This window comes from Vicugna pacos, chromosome 6, assembly GCF_048564905.1.
Source record: "Vicugna pacos chromosome 6, VicPac4, whole genome shotgun sequence".
Classification (NCBI taxonomy): domain Eukaryota; kingdom Metazoa; phylum Chordata; class Mammalia; order Artiodactyla; family Camelidae; genus Vicugna; species Vicugna pacos.
In genome coordinates this window covers 20,224,769-20,248,709 of record NC_132992.1, presented here as the reverse complement: position 1 = coordinate 20,248,709, position 23,941 = coordinate 20,224,769, and the positions used below count along the sequence as shown (strand labels likewise).

The window sequence follows — 23,941 nt, the reverse complement described above, 5'->3', positions numbered from 1 at the left end:
ATCACTATCTTCCTAATATCTGCATAGACATTTTAATACATGAGGAAACAGGGTCAGAGAAGTGAAGGGATTTTCTTCTGTAGCCACTTATAGGTAAAGTTGGCACTAGGATCCAGTTCTCTTGGCTCCTCATCTGGTGTCCTTCCAGTTCTGTCAGAGAGAATCCTTCAATACGGAGGGTTGGAAGCTATAGGCAGAAGAGGTAGGCTAAGACCAACAAAGAGAGGAGCCTGGGGCAGGAATGCGGAGCTGGCCTGAAACTCTCCCTGCCACAGGTCCTGTTGGCCAGAGGACTGTACGACCCAGCAATTTCACTCCTAGATACATAACAAGGAGGAATGAGTGCATTATGTTCACCAAAAGATAACTCCAAGAATGTTCATAGCAGCTTTATTCATAATTATCAAAAACTAGAAACAATCTCAATGTCTAGCAGCAGGATAACTGATAAACAAACTGTGGTCTATCTCTACAGAATATGACTCAGTAATAAAAAAGGAACAAACTACTGATACACACAACAGCAGGGATGAATCACAGAGACACTGTGCTGAGTGAAAGAAGCCAGTTTCAAAGGAGTACATTCAGTAGGACCAGATGAATCCAGAGTGATAGAAATCACATCAGTGGTTGCTTCTAAGAGCTGGGGGAGGTTGACTGGAAGGGAAGTTTCTGGAGTGATGGAAATGTTCTCTATCTTCACTTGGGCAGTAGTAACACATGTGGTATATGGTAACTTTAAGATTTGTATGTTTTATTGTATACAAACTATACCCAAATTTTTTTTTAAAGCCCAGCTTTTGAGGAAAGAACCAGTTGAAGAAGGAAAAGGAAGGGTCTTAAAGAGTATGGAGGTGATATCTCAGGTTGGCTCCTGTGGAAGGTGACCAGGAGTCCTGATTTGCTGGGGACTGGGGGTTTCCTAGGATGAGACTTTCAATGCTAAGACTGGGAAAGTCTTGGGCCAACTGGGACAGCTGGTCATCCAACTCCTGTGGAGGTGGGGAACTGAGGGGGGAATCTGGATGACTGGCAAAGTGGCTGGTTCCAGAGCTGAGCAGCTGCTCTGGCAGGCTCAGAGAGGGGCCAAGAGGTCAGGATGATGTTGCTGGCCCACACCAGGAACATCAGGACATCCTGGTTTCTCCTCAGGGTTCCTGATGCTCTAAGAGCAGGAAGGGGCTGGGGGTAGGGCTGGAGGAACGTTCTCAGAGACTAAGTAGAGGTAGTGAAATTATCCAAGTTCTAAGCATCAGGGCTTTTAAGCTGGGCTCTGAGGAACTTCTCACTCTGAGCCCTCTGTTCACATCAGGTGTCCCCATCCCATCCTCCCTCAAATGCCTAGCAAGAAAATACCAAAGCAGTACATTAATTTGTGGAAGGAAAATAGACATGGGGACCTATTGGAGGCAAATGCTGTTGTATCTCTTCACCTCCACAGTTGTCACAGGCAGGGACTTTCCCCTCCCCACTTTATCTGCCACAGCCCACTGTGGCTTGAGCTAGAAGGATCTTCTCTACCTTCTCAGAGCGTGGGACAGATGGGGCAATAAGGGAGAGGCCTTTCTAGCTCTCCAGCTGAGGCCTGAGATGAATTCTGACAGAAACTGCTGGTAGGGGTAGTCGAGGAAGAGATCAGGAACCAGGAAGGGTGGGCTCAGAAGTTCTCGTAGTGGTGCACGAAGTGGGCCTGATCCCGCCTGTTGATGAGTTGACAAGCCTTCTCCACATTCTTGGTCATCCCTGGAGGGCCACAGCTGAACACTCCAATCTTCCGCACCTGCCAAGGGTTGAGGGGTGGGTAGTGGTTGCAGAGGAGAGGCCTACGGGCTTGAGACGCTCACTCCATGGGAGGAAGCTGCTTCTCAAGCCTGACTGGAATGACTAGGGCATCGACCCCAGACCCTCAGGGGGAGGCTTGAGTTGGGGAGGTAGGGGGCAGGGTTTGAAGCTGTCCTCCAGCGTTTAACCCCATCCTGGTGTCCTCTGCTCAGGACACAGCTGCAGGCTTCTTTAGGGCAGGATGTCCTGGCAGGGGAAGGATGGGTTGGGGTGGGACTGACCTGTGGGTGGACCTCCTGCAGGGAGTTGAAGAAGGGCTCAAAGGGGGGGCGGCCAAAGTGGGTGACGGAGTGCAGGCCCGTGAACAGACTCCGGTTCAGCACCTTCTGGAAGTGCCGCTCACAGATGTACTAGAGGAAGAAGTAGAGGAGGAAACTCACAGACAGGCAGAGCCAGAGTCAGCTCCTAGTCCAGGTGGTGGTCCACCCCCCTAGCCTGGCCATCCTGCCTTTCCCTGCCAACCCACATACCCACTGAGCTGCCCGGCCTGGCCAGCCCTGACGTACCAGCATGGTGGTCCTGAGGTCGAACTTCTCAGCCAGCTGGGTGATGTAGATGTGCACGGACACCAGGTCCTGGTGGTCATTCTCCTCCACCTCCCGGATGATGTCAGCCAGCCACTCAAACTGCCGCTGGGTCCGGGTCACCCAGATGAAGTAGATCTGGGGACACACGGCTGGAGCTTGGACTTAGCTCTTCTCAAGGTTCCTCCACCCCAGATGCCTTCACTTGAGAGGCTGGGAAGCCCTAGACCATCCAAACCTCTGGCAGGACCCACCAGCTTGAGCCAAGGCTTCTAGCCAACAGATCCCAGCAGAGGCCCTTCTGGCTACACCTCCTACCCTCCCTCAAATGTTTAGCATCTGAACAACTGGATATGAATTGTCCCAGAAGACCCAGTGTCCAGGGGCCAGGAGCTTTTTCTCATGCTAGTCTGCTGTGATGTGGGAACACAACTGGGCCATCTGTACCCATTCCTCTAAAGAATGAAAGAGAGACACTCACCTTTTTACAGAGCATTTGGCTGCCCAAGGATGACTTGAAGACCAAGTCCTTGAGGATGGAGGCAAAGGGGGTGACCCCAATGCCCCCTCCCACTAGCACTGACACCTCAAACTTGTGCCACTCTTGGTGGCCCTCTCCAAATGGTCCATCAAGGTACAGCTGTAGGGAGGGAAGTGGGTTTGAGTTCAGTTCAGCTACCACCACAGTTCTGAAGCCAGAAATGGGAGGCAGGGAAATGCAGGTGGGTTTATGGAGTGATGGAGAAGGGGGCTTACAGCATCACCTGGAACAATCCCTCTCTGGATAGAGGGAAGAAAGGAACACAGTGGGGAGTCTGTGCTGCAGGACCAAGGCCTGCTAAGGGGATGTGGGAGCATGTGGCACATCTGGCCTGGGTCTCAGCACCTTTGGATATTTGGCACAGCTGTCACCCGTCTGGGGCGAGTAGATCTCCCTGAGGCGAGTGGTCCAGGGCCCTGCTGCCCGGATGTGCAGGCTGAGCGTGTCCTCGTGGGGCGCAGAAGTCAGTGTGAAAGGGTGGTACTCGTTGGTCCCCAAAGCCAGGCAGGCGATCCGCACCCACTGTCCTGACTTGTACTCGAAGCCTTGGGGCCGCTGGAACTGCAGGTGTGTCACTCCTGAGGGTCATGGGCAGAGAGAGGCAGGGATCAGAGGGCTTGTTCCTGGTAGGTACCCTGTCCTCTCCTCCTCCCTGAGGCACAGGGAGTAGTCACATGATCTGAATGAGCAGGGCTTTTGAAACTGAGAGTTGGAGGATCCCCTTTCTCCTTGCTGGGTAACTCAAGAGTTGGGCTTCTCTGCTCCCCTGTTCCAGCCTTCGCGGGAAGTCCCAGGCCTGCCACCACTGTCCTGGGTAGCAGCCTACTGGGACACGGAACCTTGGGCTCTCCAGGTACCACACCTTCACCATTTGAGGGTTACCTTTGTGATAGGCCATATCTGTACACCTCCTGCACTGTCACTTATCTAATGTTTTTCTTTAAATTGACTTACTTTTTCAATTCAGTTTACCTTGACAAGAAACTTTAGATCACTAAGGTGGGTGGAAAACCAGTATCATGTGCTCTAAATTAAAGGCATCACATTTTATCAAATTTTAGCTGAAAACTCTTTGTTGCTTGACCACGACTGAGTCTCAGGTCTGTTTGTGTGGAAAAAGGAGATTTGCAAGTGCTGGAGGGTGCAAAAGGCTGCTAACACCATGCTGAGACTTTGCTTCTTAAGTAATTCTCACTGAAGTAAAGTTGAAGTGAGGGTAATTTTCTTACTATGTGAGTCCTAAAGGTTAGATGGCCCCATGACAGCTAAATCATCTTCTGCCAACCTCAGTAGTGATGCAAATCCCTACTCTGGCCAGCACTGACTCTCAACAACAGACTCTTGCAGCCTAGGCCATTTGTCTGTCTCTGAATGGGGTTATTCTGAGTGAAAGAATGGAAGACGGATGTATGGTTCCCAGCCCTACACCCAGGCCACACACGTGGGGGTCTTTTTTGTCCCTAAACTTTCAGCCGCCTCTTCTCATGGTTACTTCTTACTGTCTGCAAGTCCTCCTGTCCTGTCCTCCTGGGGGGAAAGTACAGCCCCTTTGGGGATGGCAGTTCCATCAGGAAAGTTGCAGGGGTCTGAGAGAAGCTACTAGAAGCAGCAATGGTGGTAAAAGACCTAGGGAGCTATCTCCCCACCTCCCATGAGTTGACCTCCAGGGCTCCCCACCCAAGGTCAGGCTGAGCCTCATACCTGAAGGCAGCAGCTCCGCCTTCATCACGCTGATCTCCACCTTCTTCCGGCTCAGGCTCACCAACTTGTCTCCCGCATAGATTAGTGCTGGGACCAAAAAGTAGATGTGGAAACGGGGCAGCTGGATCAGAGCGAAGCTGCCGTGGATGATGAGCTGGAAACATGGCCAGTTAGTGTAGTTCAGGCCCAGCCAAACCCCCTTCCTGGGCTCTGGGCCTGGACTGGGTAGCTGGGGCTGCCGTAGCCTCCATACACTCTGGTCTCAGTCTGAGATCTTGGGTCCAATTCAGCCTGATCCCTGCCCCCATCATGAGTGCTCATCTCTGCCCCATGGTCTGGCCCTGCCCAGAGAAGTCCTCACCAGCACGTAGAGCAGGATGTAGAGGTGGTGGGTCAACCAGAAGCCTCGGAAACTGCGGCGCCGGAAGTTGTGGGAGGCGAAGACATACATGATGGCCAGGACCAATAGCAGAAGCACTCCTGTCATACCTGGGTGCATCAGGGACAAGGTCAGAGAGTAGTCTCAGGACCTCAACCTGGGCTGAGAATACAACAGAGCATTTCCCTCATTCTGCCCTCCTTCCCTGACCTCCCTCATTCCTCCCAGGCTCCCAGAACAGCTTGCCCAAAGAAGCTGGAGCTGGGCCTTGCTCTGGAGGCTGGGGAGGGAATCTGTGACCACTACAGACAAGTGTGCAGTCATGGGAAGATGAGGACAAAAGCAGAAGTCCTCAGACAGAACCCTCAGACTCCACATACAGCCCACTCCCTACCTGGGACTGTCTGGAAGAACCACCAGGAGAACTTCTGGGGAAGCTTGGACCTGTGGGGTGAAAGCACACAGAGCCTCAGGCTGGGGCAGGAGGGGCTTCACTACTGTCACAATGTGACTCTGTTCCTGCTGGCCCTGAGTGCAGAAGTTGCTGGGTTTCTACTCAGATGGCCAGGGAACCTTCCAAAGAACATGGCACCCACCCTCCTGCAGTTCCACCCTCTGATCTCTCAACAATTATTCCTCCTGTGTTATCCAGAACTCTCCTACTGTGGCTGACCTTTGCTTCCTTGAGTGCTTGGTTCATATGCTGTAAGCTCCATGAGGACAGGAAGCTTGTCCCATGCTCTATACCATGTTCAAACAATGCCAGGCATAGAATAAATTCTCAATAAATATTTGTTGAATGACTGCACATATCTTGGCATCCCTACTGTCTGGCTCCTGGATGGGCACATAAGACGTGCTTCATGAATGTTTGCCCAGTGAGTGGATGATAGGCAAGCTGCATGTCAGGTACACATGGGAAAGAGTCTCCAACTTCACCTCCAAACTCCTTCCCTGGCCAATCACCTCTAACTTCCTTTCTGAGGGGAGAGAATTCACCTCTCAGCTTCCCCAAGGCACTGGCTTCTCACCCTCACTCAGTGAGAGAGTGGAGGGTCTAGGGCCATCTACCTCTTTTCTATTGTACCCTTAGGCCTCCTGCCCCAGTGTTCCAAGGGGAACCCTCCCCAGAACTGACCCATCATTCACGAAGACACTGGGGAAGATGCAGGCCAGCAGGCTGAGGGGGCTGACAGAGAAGATGTAGACATTCACCACGTGGCCAGCACTGTGCAAAACTAAATGGGACAGACCCTATTAGAGATGCCTCCCAGGGCTGACTCTATCTCCGGCTCCAGTCTCCCCACTGCCTCCCCCACAGCTAGACCCAGGGGGGAGGACAGCAGTGGTGGGCCTGCCCAGGAGCCACGCACTGGCCAGGACAACGGCAGCCATGGCAATCCAGCGATGGAAGTCCACGGCCGCGTCGAAGGGCACGTAGCGGTTGAGGAAGGTCTCTCGCAGGAAAGTGATGAGGTTGCGGCACATGGTGAGCAGGATGTAGGAGAACATGAAGGAGACACTGGCTGCCGTGCCCCGCGACAGTATGATGCCCACAAAGGTGGTCTCTGCGATGCCCGAGGGTGGCGAGACAAAGGCGTAGTCTGTGGGGAGAGGAGGTAGATCAGCACGGCCCAGAAGCCTGGGCCTGAGTCAGAGCGCCTGGGCTCCCCCATCCAGACGCGGAGGTGTGGGAAGAGCAACCGGAAGGCTCTCACATCGCCCTTCCCACTGCCCTCAACCTGGAACTCACAGTAAGCACGCTCTGCAAACAGTCCGGCACAGATGGCTGAGAAGACTGCGATGCACACTATGTGTCGCCGGTAGTTCTCCACGAAGCGCTTGTACTGCTGCAGCTTCTGGGCCACGAAGCCCCGCTGCGTCTTCTCCTGCAGCGCCTCTGTGTACAGCCGGGGAACGGACACCACTGCCCTGCAGCAAAGGAACGCAGTCGGCCTGAGGTCGGGGTGCCCCGGCCCCTCTTAAATGCCACCCTGTGAAGGAGACCTGGTGAGCTGGCAGAGGTCAGGATGGGCCACAACAGGTGAAAGAAAAAGCGTTTTGAGGGTTGACTCTCACTTTGCTAAACCTTTACCTCTCATCTTTATTTGCCCTATCCACTCACACTTCTGTCTCCCCACTACTTCACCTCCTCTCCCTCCTGTCTGTTCTGTCCTTCCCTCTTCTTCCCTGCACAGGTCTCACTGCTCTGCCCTAAGCAGGCAGGAGCCAGGAGACCCCTCATTGCCATCATGGTGTTGTATCTGGGTGCTAGGTGCCTTGCCTGAAGATTAGGGTGCAGAGTTTGGAAGAGGTTTAAGAGTCATTCAGCTCTATAGTCTGCCACTCAGGTCAGGGGCACATGGAATGAGACTCAGGACGGTCCCTTGTGTGCGGAGGTGTGGGCAGGCCAGAGACCCTGAGACTTCTCCCCATGTCTCCTTGGGCCAGAGGTCAGAGAAACACTTACTTTTTGCCAAATCTCTTCTTCAGCCCAGGGCCTCCCAGCTCTGGAGCTTCTGAGGCAGGGAGCTGTACTCCCTGGGGGCAGGAGCTGAGGAAAGGAAAATGGGGCTCTTTCTCCTCCTGTCTTTGCAGCCAGGTGAATTGCCAGGTCAGAGCTTGGGTGGGGGGTGGGTGGGGGGAGATCCTGGGACCCATTTCTGCCCTCAGAACTGGCCCATAAAAAAACTGGTCAAAGAGAAGCCAGATGGGAGGCAAGGCAGAAGGAATGAATATGATCTGGTCATCTGTTCTGTAGAACGATTCTGTCCTGGAGGAGCAGGGAGAGAGCCAGGCTGCTGAGTAGCAAGGGGTATGTGTGTGAGGCAGCTGGAATTCAGGCTGGGAACGACCATGTGCCAAGAGTTGCTTTCAGAAGGCAAATGTCTGGCTCAGGGGCTGATTCTGACAGCCCGACTTCCTTCATTTCTCTGCAGGGGACTCAGCCAAGGCGCCTCCTAGTGCCCGATTCCTGCTCACCGTTCCCCGGGAGTCCGAGTGATGAATGAGACTCGACAGCTGATGTTTGGTTTAAAGATGTCTCCAACACCTGGGGAGACGAACAGGAAGCTGAACAGGCGTCCCCGGGAGCGCGGTGAGGGGAGGAGACCGTCCCTGGAGGCTGCCACAGCACTTGCCAGGGACTTGGTCATGTCCTCATCTCCTCCTGCAGCCTTCCTGCCCTCACTGCCCCTACCAAGCACCCACTGTACACAGGACAGCCACTGCTAGACGACGTGGTGACTTTATGCAATTAGAAAAGGGGACGCCCTCCAGCCAGATGCAACTCTGCAGATCCTCTGTGTAAAGAAAATAGAGCCTCTTCCTCTGGCCAGACACACCCCAAACCAATGCGCATCGCTGATGGGCAGCATATAGGCTGGATTCAGCCTACCCTTGACCCCTCAGGGGCATCTTTGTGCATAGACTGTGCAACTGTCTGTGACGCTCTTGATTACACATGCCTGACTCTGTACTGGGCACCAAAAACTAAGAGAGAAATAAGACCTGGGTGCTATGCACCAGGAACTCTCATTTTGAAGGCACGCCTTTCCCTGACTCCTTCCAAACACACACACCTCCACCTCCGCCTTTGACACAGAGCTGTGTGCGGCGGAGCTCGCTGTCATGGTCCCGCAGCATGAAGTGGAAGTCCTCCCACGTCAGCTCCTGCTTGTCCTGGAAGCCCGACTCCCGGAACATGGACTCCACCACCTCGGCCAGCTGGGCCTTGGACAGGCAGTTGTTGGAGATCTCGATGAAGGACCTGGGGGAGGACCAGAGAGAAGGCAGCCTGTCACCCAGCCAGGTCAGGTTCAGGCAGGTGTAGGGTGGGGCAGACCCCAGATTATCTAATGTGCTTACCAGTGCCCTGGGAAATGGTACTGAGAAGGTGTTCATTCAGCCTGCAGCTGACACTAAGCTGGGTGGGGTGACCACGGCTCAAAAGGCAGAACAAAATTGAAAGTGATTTTGCCCAATTAAAGAAAGCAGCCCTCAAAGAGAGGGCATCTACAACTGGGATGAATGTCCACTTAGTGCAGGGACGTGTCCGGGTGTGCCACGGCCCTCTAGCGAGGCAGGCTGTCTGCCCACTCTCTTGTGGTGATATCTCCCACACCAGCTCTGGGTTCCCCTTTCACAGTCCGGTGGGGGCACAGACAGCTGAGGGTGAGGGGAGGAGATGTAGCTGCAAGGGTTACTGTTTCCTTGTGCCAACACCCCAGGGCACAGGCAGGAGTGCCTCCACACCCAATGTTGACAGCACCCATGGTGGCAGTTACAGTGGCCACACTCTTAGACTGTGCTTTAGGACAAAAGCAAACAAATGTGCAACTTCGTGTGAGGCCAGCAGGAAAAGACCTTTGCACGCATGGCGCAGCAAGCACTGCCGTCACATTAAAAAAAAAACACATCATCCCACTTGCTCAGGATGAGACTGAGCAACAGCCTCACTGAGTACAGGACAAGGAGATGGGAGCTCAGCCCCTGGGGGCAGGGACCCTCTCCTAGATTCCCTACAGACCCGCCTGCAGCAGCACACCCAGCAAGGGTCGACTGCAATCCGCTTCACCCTTGCCCTTTTAGAATCTCACTTCCGGTTGTGGTATCTGGACTGTAAAAGGATGTGGCAGTTAAGGGGAATCCTGAAAGCAATGAGAAGACTTAAGGAGGTAGAAAAGTTCAAAGGATCTGGGCTGTCTTATGCATTTTATTTATTCGTTTGCTCATTTGTTTCATCTGATCCTGTTAACTATGTCTTGAATGCCTGCTATGTGATAATCACAGTGTGGATTCAGTAGGGAACAAAGAGAGATTGGAACCCTGTCTTTACAGAGCTGCAGGCCTCTGTGTTACTGGGGCACTGGCTTCAGGAATAAGAAGTCTATGAGCTCAAAACTGGTCTTTATCAGCACACCACAACCAGAAATGGCTTAAGAAGCAGGAAGAGAGAAGGGTTGAAATACAGAAGAACTTTCATGTTTCTCCTCCTGCCTGTCATGGTGATTAATGTTGGCAGAGTGACCAAAGGCATCCATCCTCCAGGCATCACTCGTCTCACTGTGTAAAGCACAGCATTAGGTGTGCTGTAGAAGAAGAGTTAGCAAAGGCATCCCAAAGCGGTTAGTGGGCTTTGTTATTGGTCATCACCAAGTTAGCTGTTTTTTGTAACTAGGGAGAAGCTTCTGGCTGGTGTTGACAGTGCAGACATAGACCCTCCTGGAGGCAGGCACCTGGCCAGATAAACTTTCTTTTTTTTTTTTTTGTGGCCAGATAAACTTTTGAAGCTAGATGCTCTGCGTGCCTAGGATGCAATATCTAAGCCAGCTCTCAGTGCAGATGGCCACATAACCTCTTCACCTCCCCTCCTCTGACCTGACCTGTTTTCCTATTTAAAGTATCACGAAGTCTTAGGGAGGGGCCCATGCCATACCACACCCCACATCGCACTCCATACCGCATCATGGTGAAGAACTCATCCTTGGAAAGGAAGCCATTCCCATCAAGGTCGTACATGGTGAACATCAGGTGGGACTTGTCCTCTGGGGAGCCTGGGAAGAGAGAGGAGGATGCTGGTCACTCCTCTGCTGAAAGATGCCTGGCTCCTGGGATGGTCCGCCACCCCCTACCTTTCATGAAGACCACCAGGACATCCAGGAACTCCCGGAAGGACAGGTAGCCATTGCCATCCTTGTCGGCCAGAGAGAACATGGACTCCACAAACATGTCCTGGGGCTTGAGGCCCAGGGACTCGGCAAACTCGGCCCGGCTCAGCTCACAAGTCAGGGCCTCCCACACCTTCTGCGATGAGTCCAGGGGCAGGGCCCCTGCGTCTGCCTGGTCAATGTCCAGCACCTGCACTCAGGCAGCAGCAAAGAGAGGGAGAGAAGGAAGTGAGGCCTGGGTTGGAAGAAGTTCAGTGACCCCTCACATCTCCCCAAAGTCCAAATCAGAAAGAATGAGGCCTGGCAGCTGCTCCTGATCCTTCTGACTTGGGTCTCTGCTCTCCTGCAGAGGGGGTGACTCAAATCTATAGCAGCTGGCCCATTTTCTCCCTGGACCCAAGAACCAGGAGCTTTATACAACAGGAATGGTGCCCCGTCTGTTGCAGGGGATGGGGTAGGAGTGGAGAGGGGCATAGTTCGGGAATGCAAAATGAGAAAGCCTATACTGGGGACAGAAGATGCAGTAGACACAAGTGGACAGGCAGGAAGGGGCTACAGATGCATTGTCTTATCAATTCAGACAGGGCTGCCATGGGCCTGATTTTAAAAGTCATACACATATAACTACCATTTGTTAAATGCCTACAATGTACCAAGCACTTGGGCCAAACACTATACATAGAACAGTGTTTTTCAAACTTCAGAGTGAATCAGAATCCCCTGGGTTGGGGGGCTTGTGGGCCCCAACCCCAGAGTTCCTGATTTACTAGGTCTGGAGGAAGAGCCTGAGGACTTGAATTTCTAACAAACTCCCAGGTGAGGCTGCTGCTGCTGGTCCAGGGGCCACACTTTGAGGACCACTGATGTAGACTCTCTCTGCATCCTCACAACCCAAGGGATGGATACTACTTTAGTCACTGTTTTATACATGAGGAAACTGAAATACAGAGGAGAGATGATGTGATCTGTAAGGTGATGCACTAGGAAGTGGCAAAGCCTGGATTCAACCAGGGCTGTCTGTCTCCAGCCCACAGAGCAGAATTTAATTCACCCCACTCGGAGGGTCCTGTCCAGCCCAGGTTCCCTCCAACCCCTGAGCTGGGTCACATCTCCAAAGGGCACAGTCATGGCACCTGGGCAAATAGGTGTCTGAAGAAGACCTCCAAGATGCAGGCCCGCTGCTGCTTGGTCACGGCCTTTTTGAACAGCTCATTCTCACCCATCTCAGCCACGTTGAGGCCCAAAGTCCAGTTCACACAGAAGTCCTGCAGATGCTGCACGAAGGTGCCTCGCTCCTCCTCCGAGTTAAAAAGCAGCACCTGGAGGGAGGAAGGCCACGCCAAGGCTTGAGCTTCTAGTTCAGCCTCCCCTCAAAGGGCCTTGCGTTGGGGGAAGGAGAGGAAAGCCGCCCCCCAATCCAACCACACTCCGGCCAGGTGAGTGTCCTGAGGGGTCAGAGGGAGAGTTGCCTGGGGTCTGGGGACCTCTGAGAGAAATGCCTCTCCTTAGGTGAGCTCTGTTGTTGAGGAGGGGGTGACCTGAGAGGACTCGTGGTGAGAGGGGAGGTGTGTGAGGGCAGCCCAGGTCTGGGAGGCCGTCTGGGCCGTACCAGGTCATACTCCTTCGGGATCTTGAGCAGCAGGGTGCGGCTTCCATGGTTGCTGGACAGGATGAGGTTGACCTGCTGTAGGGGCTGCAGCTGGATGGTGCGGAGCACAGAGAGACGCCTGTCCAGGACCTGCAGGCACCTGTCTGGGAGGAGCTGGATGGTGATGGGATAGCTCCTCTCCCTGGGGCCCGGCCACTCCATTGCTGGGGAAGGGACAATGGAACAGAGTGGTTCAGCAGAGGTCCCCAGGCTCCTGCCCTCAGGCAAGTTCCACTCTACAGGTCTGAGCAGGTACCCCAACGCCTGGCTTTCCCCCCACATCTGTAACCTGGTTCTTTCTCCCAGCGCCACCCCCCACCAATCTGTCCCCTTCCACCTTCCCTCCCTGCCCACTTCTCAGCCCCATCTCACCTGACAATCCATCTTTGGCTGCTTCTTTCTTCACACTCTCTTTGCCTTTCCTTTGTAGCTTCTTGCGCTCTTGGCCCCGGAAATAGGCCACCACCCCAGAGATAAGCAGGCTCACTGAAGGGGTGAGAAGCAGCCAGTGGGGAGGGGAGCCTCTCACCTACAGCTTCACTGAGGCTTTGGCTGCTGCTTCTCCCTTCCCAGGGCCCTCTGAGCCTGGCTTCAAATGGACAGGGGAGCTAATTCTACGGACTAGCAGATAATGAGGGACAGGGACAGTCTGTGGTCAGGAGGGGAGCCAGGAGAAGAGAGATGGGCAAGGCTGTGAAGAGCTTACCTAGCGGAAGACAGCAGAGAGCCACGATGGTGATGCCAAAACCAGGACCACTGCCCTCGAAGTAATGGATCATGGTCAGGGGCATACAGGAGGGCAAGTCTGTGGTTGTGAGCTGCTGGGGCTGAGGGCAGGGTGCGCCTATGGGAGAGGCACAGAAGACCTCAAAGCCTGAGAATCCCACTCCCTGGCCAGGCATCCCCCCCGCCGCTCCGTCCTGTAGAGGACCAGGCACCCCTCTCCTTCCCCGGCCCACCTCCCTGGAACTTGTTCCCTTCAAAAAGTCCTCTTCCACATTCCATCTCTCAACACCCACCCCAGCTTGATCATAAGTGCAGCCTGCAAACCAGTCCAGCCTCTTTTGGGGGAGGTGACCTAATGCAGGCCTCCTTGCCCAACACAGAAGTGCTTGGCTCCCTGCACAGCACCAAATGATCCCCCATCCAACCTCTGTCCCTTCTGTGGCTGCCACTGCTTGTATTCCCCCCAAATCACCCACCTTCATGCCAGATAAAGACATTGGGCTGCAGGACACTGGAGCTCACATTGGTGACAGCCACCAGCACGTCCCGAAGAGTGGTGTTTCTGATTTTTCCAATTTCATCCATGGAGAAAAGCCTAAGTTGGAGAAAGCCAGGAACTGTTGGGATGGGAAGGGGATACAGGTCTCCAGCAACTTCAGGCCAGAGACCCAGATGAGAAAAGACACCCAGAGAGTGGGGGAGGGGTGGTGGGCCAGCTGGGAATCAAGGGCCCCTGGGGGCTGTTTACAGGCAGAGATTCTGGGGCCCAGGCCAAGGGAGAGTCTGAGGTCAGAACCCAGGCAGGCCTCACCCATTTCTGGTGTTCTCAAACCAGTAGCGGTCGCCATCCCGCAGTCGCACAAACTGATCAAGGACGATGGCCTTGAAGAGAGGTCCAGGGTCCCCATGGCTCTCCAGGAGCCCCCCAGGGAGTAGCTCCAGCCGGGACAGGTCCTGGTTGTACAGGGCAGCTGTGGCCTTCAGCACCTGGGGCACCACAGGAGGTGAAGAGTGTGTAAGTATGTGTGTGTTTGTGCTGGGAAGGCAGCCACTGCTGCCCCGTCCCTCAAACATAGGATCCCATCAGCTGCCTGGCTTGCTGATCAGGTCTGAGGGAGTCTCCTCTTCCTAGGCAGCCCCCCTCAGGTGGTGACAAATCTGGTGGCAGGACCATAACCTGTGACCATCACTACCCACATTGCCTGTCCCCAGTGATTAACAGCTTCAGGGGCACCCAGCTTGTGGAGAGAGATCCTGAAGAAACAGGACAGTGGCACCCAACCCAGGGGCCACTCTGCAGGAATGGTACAATGTAGCACTGAGGATACTGTGGAATCTGATGGCTGAATTTAAATCCTGCCTTCAAGACTGACTTACCAGCTACATCATTGCTGAAATGGAGATAATGACACCCTATAATACTCTTGACGTAGATTAAATGAGTTACATATGTAAAGGACTTGGGAAGTATCACCACAAGAAAGCTTTAGCTTTTATAATCATCATCACTATTCCTGACCTGAGGGTCCACATTGGAGTTGAGGTCACTCCAATTCTGTGGCGTCTTCAACCCCAAGGCTTCTAGGGCTTGGGTATAGCTGGGAAGCCCCATATCTCGGCCACGTTGGATGCTGCTGGCCACGTAGTCAGTGCGGGAGAACTTGCCAGGGCCAGGCCAGTAATCTAAGGAGAGAGGACAAGGCTACAGGCTCAGTCACCCTAACCCTTCTTTGCCCAGCAGCCTTGAATTGGGCTGTTGGCTCTGCCCATACCGAGTACTCCTCAGCATGTGACCTGCCTTGGGATGGGGTCAGTGTCACCATGTGTGACCGGCGGCAGTTTTTCTGGAAAGACTCTTCCCCTAAGACTCAGGACTGTTCTGGTCACCAAGCAGTAAATTCCTTGTCTCACCTCCTCAAGAAGGGGCTGGGTAAAAGAGACCTAAGCACCAGAGAATTGTGGTGCCACCCCTCCCCCAACATACTTAGACATGGGTAATTTAGAATAAAGCTTGTTTTCTTCTAATGGCTGTTTGCTGTGTGTTAGTATCTGTGTTCCTGCATTGTAGGTACTCTACATCTGCCTGTTGATTAACCCAGAATGGTCCCCGGGCTCCTGGACCTCTGAGCCCTTATTCCCTCTGCCTCCAGAGCTCACCCCTCAGATCTTCAACCACTATATGGTCCTCCAGCTCCGAAATCTGGGAGGCCATTCCCAGCAGCAGCTGAGTCACTGCCTGGGCATCGTTCAGATTGGGGTTCTGGAAATAAGCAACATATTCAAGGTAGGTTCTCAGGCCCCTCCCCCAAATCCAATGCCTCTCACCCAGGACCACTGTAGTACCTCAGGACAAAGGGCCCCTGGCCAGTCCTAGACTCTCCTGAGTTTTTGTCCCCAGATAATTTTCTGATCACTCTACCCTTCATCTCCCACCACCTGGAGCAGCAACAATCCAAAACTGGAATTGTTGCTTTTCCTACCCTGTGTGACAAGACTGAATTTGACCACCTTCCCTGCCCCTGAGCCCAGGCTGACCTCTCGAATCCAGTAGCTATTGCAGACTCTGAGAGCTTGGGAGCTGCCAAAACCCTTGTTCTGGACCATCTGGAAATGACAGCTGGCGTTTCTGAAGAGGGGAATCAAGGATGCAGTAAGAGAATTCAAGGAAGAAGCTGAGATGCGATTGAGTTGAGTGAGGGACTTAGAGATTTGGCCAGTACAGAGGAGTGGCCCCTGAATGTCCCTGAACATGGCAGGGATTTGCCAATGTGTGAGGACTGAAGGTAGAGGTTGCTCTTTGTCCACACAGGGGAGGAAGGAGAGGAGGGAGGAGAGTGACCCAGCTGCTGGACAAATCCTGCTGTAATCAACTGAAGTTCAGACATTAAGAGGAACTGGAGGGATTTCCCTGTTAAGACCGAACCTCCTACCCCAGGGTTCTGTTTCAGGGCACCAAATTCTGCTTCTCTCCCCCCATGAAACTGTGGGAGTGTATAAAAGCCCCCAGGCTCCCAAGGCTGCTGATTCTTCACCTCTGCCTGTGCGCTGCAGCCAGACCCTCCCTCACCTCATGTAGACACCAGGGGGCACCATGGTGGAAAAGAACTGCTCAGAGGCTGCCAGGAACTCCGGGGAGATGCTGGGGTCCAGGAAAGGGCGGTATCCTGGGAGGAGAGGAGAAGACAGGATTACTAAAATTTAGCGCTTAAGCCCGGCCCCCACAACACCTCCAGAAAAGCTCCTGCAAGCTCTCCATTCTCCCTCCCCATCCCCTCACCTGTGTATGCTGGGGGTGTTTGCTGCAGGAAGCTGGGCAGCCACTCATACATGGCGATGTTCTGAAAGTCAAGACAGGGGAAAGGGGAGGCCAGCGCTGGAGCTGCTGGCCTGGAGGGACCTGAGCCCAAGAAAGGCTTAGGTGGGAGATGAGGACCAGGCAGGAGCAGACCTGGGAGAGGCAACTCAAACAGGAGCGGTGCGGAGGTTCCTGTTCCCAACAAGGAACCAGGGGATGGAGAGAGCAGGCAGCTAAATAATAATCACTAGAAAAATCTCTCGCACAAGTAGCGCTTTTCCTCCTCCTCATTTTCAGGGGCTTTCTTAGACGGTAGCTGCCTGGGGAGGGCTCTTTCTGAGTGGGGGTTGTCCAGGGATGGAGGGCTCTGCCGAGGGAGCGGAGTCTGTCGGGGACAGGGACGTGGTGGTGGGGTGCGGGTGGGGGAGGGCCGAGCAACTGACCTGGTAGGTGGCGATGACCCTCTTGCGCGCGTGCTGGAACAGCTCCTCGTCCCCCCACAGCGGGTGCTGGCGGGCCAGCTCCTGCGCCCACAGGTTGTGGTAGCGGAACCAGAGCAGGCCCAGCGCCTGCAGGAAGGGCTCGCGGTTCCCTCGCTCCGCCCCGAAGGCTGCACGCGCCGCGGGGACGCAGAGGAGGAGAGGAGCGCACGTGTGACCCAGGGGCGCGCAACCTCGCCCATCCCCGGCCCGCGGCCCCCCACCCCCGGCCCCCGGGGCCTCACCGTACAGCCCCCGGGGCCCGCGCTGTCCCGTGGCGGGGTCGGGCGGCGTCCACATGAGCAGCGGGTCCTGCGCGTCCCGGGGGAAGGCGGGGTCGGGCCCCGACGCCAGCCGCCCCCCGGAGAAGCTCCGCAGCTCGTCGCTCCAGGAGTGCGAGGAGCCATAGATGGCGCTGCCGTCCAGCCAGCCCGTCACCTCGTTGGTCTGCGGGGACAGCGGGAGGCCGAGCCGGGGGTCGGGACGCCGAGGCGGCTCAGGGAGGGCGAGGGCCGGCCGGGTGTCCGCGGGCGGGGACGGGGGTGGGAGCCTCTCCCCAGCTGCCTCGGGCCCAGCCCCCCCGCCCCGCTCACCAGGTCCCGGGGGTTGCTGGGGCTCTGTCCGGTCTCGGGGTCCCAGCGGCTCCTCTGGAAGGGCAGCACGACGTCCCCGCGCTGGTCTGGGTCGAACACGGGGTCTCCGGGCGGGATGTGGATGTTGAGGAACTCGGCTGGGCAGCCAGGCTTTTCCACGCTCACCAGGTCCGAGAGCACGTGGTAGCCTGCGGGCGTGGGGTGCAAACTGGTGAGAATCGCTACACCCCACGGCAGGGGCTGACGCCAATTCCTTAAGAGCCTAAAGGCAGATATTCCAGTGCAAGCTCCGCCACCAGCTCTAAAGCTCTTTCTTAACCTGCAAGGCGGTGTTATAATACCCTCCTTACCTACCTCATAACGTCGTTGGGAGGATCAGAATTATGCAATTAATGTAAAGGCTCCCCCAATTCAGTCCCCATCTCCTAACAGATCCTGCCTCTCCCTTCCTCTTCGCGAAGAGGTTATAATCATATCTGGAGGAAAGCAGTGACTGGGGACTCAGGCCCCTCAGAGCTATAATGGGAGTTTGTGGGACTCCTGGGTTTGGAGTAAAGGGTAGGAGAAAGATTAGGAGAGCAAATATCCCTGAATCAACGCCCTCAAATTCCTCCAAGATGAAGAAAGGCTTGAAGTGCTGCTTGGTGGAGGCAGGAATTGGCTTGGAGTCTTGGATCGGTCTCATGTGGTCTTGCAGAGAGACCTCAGGGGCCCCCTCTCTCCAGGCGCTGAGCTAAACGCCAGGTCAGCACCAGTGTTCTCCCACTTTGCCCTCACCAAAGAAGACCCCCAGCACTGTGCGATTGCGGCGGGATGGCTGCCCGGCTGTGCCTCGCATGGCGGCGTCGCTGAGTCGGCGCGGGTTGGGCAGCAGCGGCTCCCCCAGAGCCTGATACACGCCGTCTGCGTAATTGGCTGGTACAAGGCGCTGCAGTCGGGAGCCTGCGCGAAGTAGGGAGCCACGCTCTGTTAGAGTCCGCCGTCTCCTCAGCAAGCCCACAAACCTCGCCCTTCAAACTCCCCACTCCCACTGACGAGACTCCTCCCCAGGTTCTCCTGGCCCCAGGAGTGCATAGAAGTTCGCTGCGCAGGCTGGTGGCGCGCTCTCCCGGCTTATTCCTGGTCTCCCGCGCCCCTGCCCTCCACTAGCCATGCCCTACCCCGGCCCGCGCACCCCAGACCACAGGACGCACCGGCAGCGCCACGCTCGTGGTGCCTCAGGTTGTTGAACCAGCCGTCATAGCGCTGAACTTCCCAGGTCAGTGAGAGTGCGTCCTGGCCGCCTGTGGGTCAGAGTGGTCCCCTCAACGCAAGTCTACCTGCGACCAGTCGGGGACCCGAGGGCTTCGGCCCGTGCTTGTCCAGCCCGCTGAGCGTCCCCAGCCCTATCCAAAGTAGCGATACCCGCGCGGCATCTAGGCTTCCCTGGGAAGTTTCCCATCTGGCTGAGCCGCGCAGCAATCCGACTGGATCTTCCAAGCTCAGGGAGCCGCTTGCCTGCACCTCTCCCTTCCCCAACTCCCAGGGGGAGCTGGGTGACATCCCGAAGCAAGGGGAGCCCGGGACTTACCCGCTGGATCCAGGAGTGCAGTCAGCAGAGCTCCCAGAAGCACCGGTGCCTCTGGCCTTGAGCGGAGCATGATGACCCTGGGGCGGTGGGGGGGGGATTAGAGGTGGTAGGTGAGGGACAGGGAGTTGGCGTCCCCCCATGCCTACAGTTGGCACTTCTGGAGCTTTTAGAAGCATCACCAAGTCCACTCTTTAGGGCACTTAGCAGCCCTGCAGGCACTAACGCTGGTCGTCACTCTCCACCCCTGCGAAGAACTAAACCCCGACCACACACAGGAACCCAGGAAGCAAAAGTCCTCTGGGACTTGTCAGTCCCGGTCAGGACTTTAACATCCCAGATCCTGCACAAAGCCTCGAACCCCAACCCTTCAGAAACTGCTTCTCCTAGAGGAGACAGGAAAAGGAAAGTAGCTAGTGAGCTGGGAGCCCAGGACCTGCAGTCCCTCATACCCTACAGTGAATGCCTGTGCATGAATACCGGGGATGAGAAGATCAGACCCCAAGCTCCAGTCCAATCTCTGGTTTAGTGCCCCATCGGGGTCAGAAGTATTTCCTCTTGGGACCTTTGCTTCTCTGCTCTGCTCCCTGCCTCTCCTTTAGCTCGGCAGGTTCTCAGCCTCCCCAGCTGCACTCTTACCCTTTTCTCTGGCTCCTCTGAGTCCAGCTGTGCAGATGTCCACTCAGGCCAAGCCAAAGCTGGTTGTGAGCATCTGGACCTGGCCTCACCTCTTGCTGTGAAGGCGGGGCTCCTCTTATTTACATAGAGGCCTCTGCCCCTCATTTGCATGATCCTTCCTGCTCCAACCGGGCTGCCAAACCCCTACATCCGCTCCCCAGGCTGCCCACGTTGCTATAAAAGGGGGCCAGGTCCCTTGCGACTTCCAAACGCAGAGGGATCTGCAGAGCTGCGAAAGTAACTGGCCACAGCTGGCGAGAAATAATTTCACCTTCCCACCCACCCGACTCCATCCCAGCCAACTCAGAGCGCCTGAGGGCTGCCAGTGGCTGTGCTGCCTGAGGGGCAGGCTAAGGGGCTCAGACTTGACTTGCTCATTAAGTCCAGTCCTTGCACTCAGAGGACGGGGTAAAGAGAAGTGGGGTCCTAGCTCGGAAGCCAGGGACGCACTCTCCCCGCTGGAGCAGACCCACCCAGCACATCCGGGTTGCAGCATGACTCTGTGGAACGGTGTGCTGCCTTTCTACCCTCAGCCCCGGCATGCTGCTGGCTTCAACGTCCCGCTACTCATCGTCATTCTGGTGTTCTTGGCCTTGGCTGTCAGCTTCCTACTCATCTTGCCTGGGATTCGTGGCCACTCGGTAAGGGGTGCTAGAAGTTCGGGTCTGGGGTTGAGGGCGTCATGGGCAGCTTGTCTCTGGAGGACCCAGGACATATAAGACTGTAGCGTGATCCTTTATGAATAGTCAAACGAAGCTCTGAACCAGAGGAGCATAGGTGGAGCACATCCAGAAGTCTGGTCCAGTAAGCACCCCCTTCCCAAGGATAGAGAGAGATCCTGTACAAGACATCCTAGGTACTGACCCCAGCTAGATCATTCAGGAGGCTGCTGCAGAGAGTGGGTGTCCAGTCCAGTAATCCTGGGGCCAATTCTAGTCTTCACATGCTTCAGGGGTCTCCTGCCTCTCCTCAGAGTGCACCCCCACTCCATCCCAACTTCCCGATGATGACCTTGGGGCCAAGAGGACAGAAACCAGCAACTAACTCTGCTGCGTTTCACCCGTGTGCTAGGTTAAGCTATATGTGTATGGGTGCCCCCATCCCAAGATCTCAGAGATTTCTGCACAGGATTCAAAGTTGTAGCAAACAGGGTACTTTTCACTAGACTTCCCCTCTCCTAGAACCTAAGTTGTTGGTTTTTCAAGCCTAAGAGGAACTAACCTTGCCAAGTCTTGTGTTGTTTTTCTGGGAAATTGGCACACCTAGGAATATCTGAGAGGCTGTGTTCCCACCTTCTCGACTTGGTGACCAAACCCTGAGGACCTCTCTCCTGGGGGAGGTGACCCCTGCCTGCCTAGCACTTCTGGACTCACTGAGCCTCACCATAGTAGTGACCTGAACAAGAGGCAGGACCAGGACTAGGAGCCAGAGAGTTGGTGTGGGGAGGAGGTGTCGGTGGTGAGAGAACACTAGGCAGAGACAGCACAGTGGCAGGATGGACTGGGAAATGAGGCTGGGGAGGCAGAAGTACAAGAATCAGAAATGCCAGTGTCTCAGAGACTTGCATGACTTGCCTTCAGCCTTTAAAGGTCAGGAAAGTAACTGGGAAAAGGGAGTGGGGGCAAGAGGGGGAAGTTGCTGGGGCACTAAAGGTCCTGGTAGTGTGGGGGCGAGGGAAGTCTTGGGGACTCTGGTTGGGCGATACCCAGGCCTGACCTGGTGCCTGTTCTTGCAGCGCTGGTTCTGGTTGGTGAGAGTGCTTCTCAGCCTGTTCATAGGTGCAGAAATTGTGGGTGAGTACGTGATGCAGCAGATGGGAAAAGGACCTGGCATGAGGAAGGAGGTGGCTAGAGGACACCTGGGAAAGTGGAGAACTGGGGCTGGGTTCCTGCTCCCTCTTCCCATTCTCCTTCCAGTGGGCTCTTTCTAGTGTCCACTCTTCCACCCTTACCATGTATACCACATTGGACTCCCAGACTGCCCCTCCACCTCTCTGCACAGTGTTCCACCTTCCATCACCACTCTCCCAGTTCCGTCTCTCCAATCTTCTTCCTAATCCTTCCCCTCCCCCTCTGTGTGCCTCTCTCCACAGCCGTGCACTTCAGCGCAGAATGGTCAGTGGGCAGAGTTAGCACCAATACATCCTACAAAGCCTTCAGTGTGGCACGCGTCCGAGCCCACGTCGGTCTGCACGTGGGCCTAGAGGGTATTAATATTACACTCACAGGTGAGGGGGCTCCGGCGAAGTGAACTTCTGGGGTTGGCAGACACCACAGTTGAGGGGAGTGTGGCAGGGGCAGCTGGTGGACCTCCCAGATCCCACAAGTTCAAACAGCTTTTGGTCCTCGTAGATTTGTGTTTTTCCCAACCGCTGCCAAACCCATTTCTCTCAGATCCTCACTTTTCCATTCTAATCCTGTCAGTTGCCCGTCCCGGCTGTGCGCAGCCCGGTGACTCCGCCACCCTCCGCAGGAAACCCAGTGCAGCAGCTGAACGAGACCATCGACTACAACGAGCAGTTCATCTGGCGTGTGGGCGAAAATTATGCTGAGGCGTACGCGGAGGCCCTGGAGAAGGGGCTGCCCGATCCCGTCCTCTACTTGGCGGAGAAGTTCACCCCGAGCAGCCCCTGCGGGGTTTACCGCCAGTACCGTCTCGCGGGACACTACGCCTCGGCGACGCTGTGGTGAGCGCAGAGAGAAGGCACTTCGCGTGCGTGCGTGTGCGTGTGTGCGTGCGTGTGCGACGGGGGTGGGGGCGCGAGAACCGGAGCTTGTGAGCTGCAGTTACAACCGGATGCGTTTGAGGTGAGAATAACCGCCTCGCGGGGAGATGGTCGCGAGGTCCGCACGGACGGCGGTCATCCGGAGAGACCCAGCAAGCGCTGGGAGCCGGCTGCTCCCCTCGGGGGTTCCCTGCGCCTCCGCCTTCCCAGCCCCGGGCTTTCGTTCTGGGGTAGGGACGTAGAGGAAGCGAGGCTGTGGGAACCGGGGCGGGCTGGGAGAATCCGGCTCAGCGCCGCTGGCCCCCTCCCCGCAGGGTGGCGTTCTGCTTCTGGCTCCTTTCCAACGCGCTGCTCTCCATGCCGGTCCCACTCTACGGAGGTCTGGCTCTCCTGACCACCGGCGCCTTCGCGCTCTTCTCCGTCTTCTCCTTCGCCTCCATCTCCAGCGTGCCGCTCTGCCAGCTCCGCCTCGGCTCCTCCGAGCTCACCACTCACTACGGTGCCGCCTTTTGGATCACGCTGGCGACCGGTGAGGACCAAGGGGACGGGACCCGGGTGGCTAGGGATGGGGACGGGATTTATACTGGTGTGCGCTTTCCAGGTTACGTAATAAATTCACGTATATTATCTAATTTGCCCTTCTCGATAGTTCTTAGAGGTAGGCACTGTTTGCCCGTTTTACAGATGAGGGGAAGAGTTTTCAGAAAGTTTCGGTATCTTGACCCAGTGAGCAGGCGAACCCGTATACCATGTATTCCGTATTAGAGGTCTTTCTGTGGTGTGTGTGCTGGGGAGGACATACAAACGCCTCCAATAGATGGGGATGGGGAGGCCGGGGTCTGGGGCCCTGACCGCCCCTCTTTACCCCTGACCGCGCCACCGCAGGCATCCTGTGCCTCCTCCTCGGAGTGGCGGTGGTGAGTCTCCAGTACGCTCGGCCCAGCGCTCTTCGCATCTTCTTGGATGGAAGCGTCAAGGACTGCGATAGTCAGGCGAAAAGAAGCTCGCCTCTCGTCCTCAACAACCCACTGCATAAGCAGTTCGGGGCCTTGGACTTAACCATGAGTACTAACCTGTGAAAGGGACTCAATGTCGGATTCCTACTCTGCCTCCATCCCCTGTCCCCTGCAGGCCGGGCAGCAGTGCGCGCCAGGCCTGGGCCCGGAAAGCTCCGGGAGGAGCACTGCACTAGGGGCGCGGAGCGAGAGGCCAGTGGCCTCAGATGTGTCGCTTGCACCCGGGAAAGAGTCTCCCAGGGTGAGCTGTAAATAAATTCTTACGCCTTTTGTTTTTTGAAAACTTTCCCCCATTATTGTCCATAGCTTTTCAAGGCTGTTGGGGGATAGGCACTTTGGAGAGACCTCCCTGGGCTGGAGACAGCCTAGTACACTTTTTCTATGTTTTGTCATGGACACCGGTTTCTCCTTTTCTAAGGAGTCCAGAGTAACCCGCCAAGGGCTCTGGGAGAGGGTGCCCTCTAGTGAGCCCAGAGAGGAATCAATCTTTCTGAGCTGCCCCAGGTAGATGGTAGGTAGGGGACACCCACTCCCTATGGCCCAGTGGGATCCCCTCTG

At 55.6% G+C, this 23,941-nt stretch overlaps 2 protein-coding genes across 3 annotated transcripts; one reads left to right on the top strand and one right to left on the bottom strand.

The window, feature by feature from the left end:
* Positions 1 to 1,532: 1,532 nt before the first annotated feature.
* DUOX2 (dual oxidase 2) lies at positions 1,533 to 22,292 on the bottom strand. 2 transcript variants are annotated; one of them, XM_072962512.1, is made up of 35 exons: positions 21,868 to 22,292; positions 20,507 to 20,653; positions 18,968 to 19,044; positions 18,591 to 18,680; positions 18,175 to 18,339; positions 17,398 to 17,585; positions 17,050 to 17,251; positions 16,769 to 16,935; positions 16,308 to 16,368; positions 16,098 to 16,194; positions 15,566 to 15,656; positions 15,188 to 15,290; positions 14,550 to 14,713; positions 13,842 to 14,017; positions 13,507 to 13,625; positions 13,011 to 13,148; positions 12,677 to 12,790; positions 12,266 to 12,468; positions 11,790 to 11,975; positions 10,621 to 10,846; positions 10,449 to 10,542; positions 8,569 to 8,756; positions 7,970 to 8,039; positions 7,458 to 7,541; positions 6,741 to 6,919; positions 6,361 to 6,591; positions 6,126 to 6,225; positions 5,382 to 5,431; positions 4,970 to 5,097; positions 4,609 to 4,762; positions 3,253 to 3,485; positions 2,848 to 3,006; positions 2,349 to 2,504; positions 2,064 to 2,192; positions 1,533 to 1,780 (listed from the first exon to the last, which is right to left on the bottom strand). In XM_072962512.1, exons 3-35 carry the CDS (start codon positions 19,035 to 19,037, stop codon positions 1,658 to 1,660), a joined length of 4,638 nt encoding a protein of 1,545 aa, XP_072818613.1. In that variant the 5' UTR covers positions 19,038 to 19,044; positions 20,507 to 20,653; positions 21,868 to 22,292; the 3' UTR covers positions 1,533 to 1,657. The 2 variants fall into 2 exon arrangements, with proteins under 2 accessions (XP_072818613.1, XP_072818614.1); XM_072962513.1 differs by lacking the exons at positions 1,533 to 1,780; positions 2,064 to 2,192; positions 2,349 to 2,504; positions 2,848 to 3,006; positions 3,253 to 3,485 and having other exon boundaries at positions 4,627 to 4,695.
* On the top strand, positions 20,137 to 23,666 carry DUOXA2 (dual oxidase maturation factor 2). The gene is made up of 6 exons (XM_006201738.3): positions 20,137 to 20,283; positions 21,378 to 21,435; positions 21,735 to 21,869; positions 22,115 to 22,328; positions 22,682 to 22,896; positions 23,253 to 23,666. The coding sequence occupies exons 1-6, from the start codon at positions 20,137 to 20,139 to the stop codon at positions 23,444 to 23,446; spliced, it is 963 nt and encodes a 320-aa protein (XP_006201800.2). The 3' UTR covers positions 23,447 to 23,666.
* Positions 23,667 to 23,941: the final 275 nt, after the last annotated feature.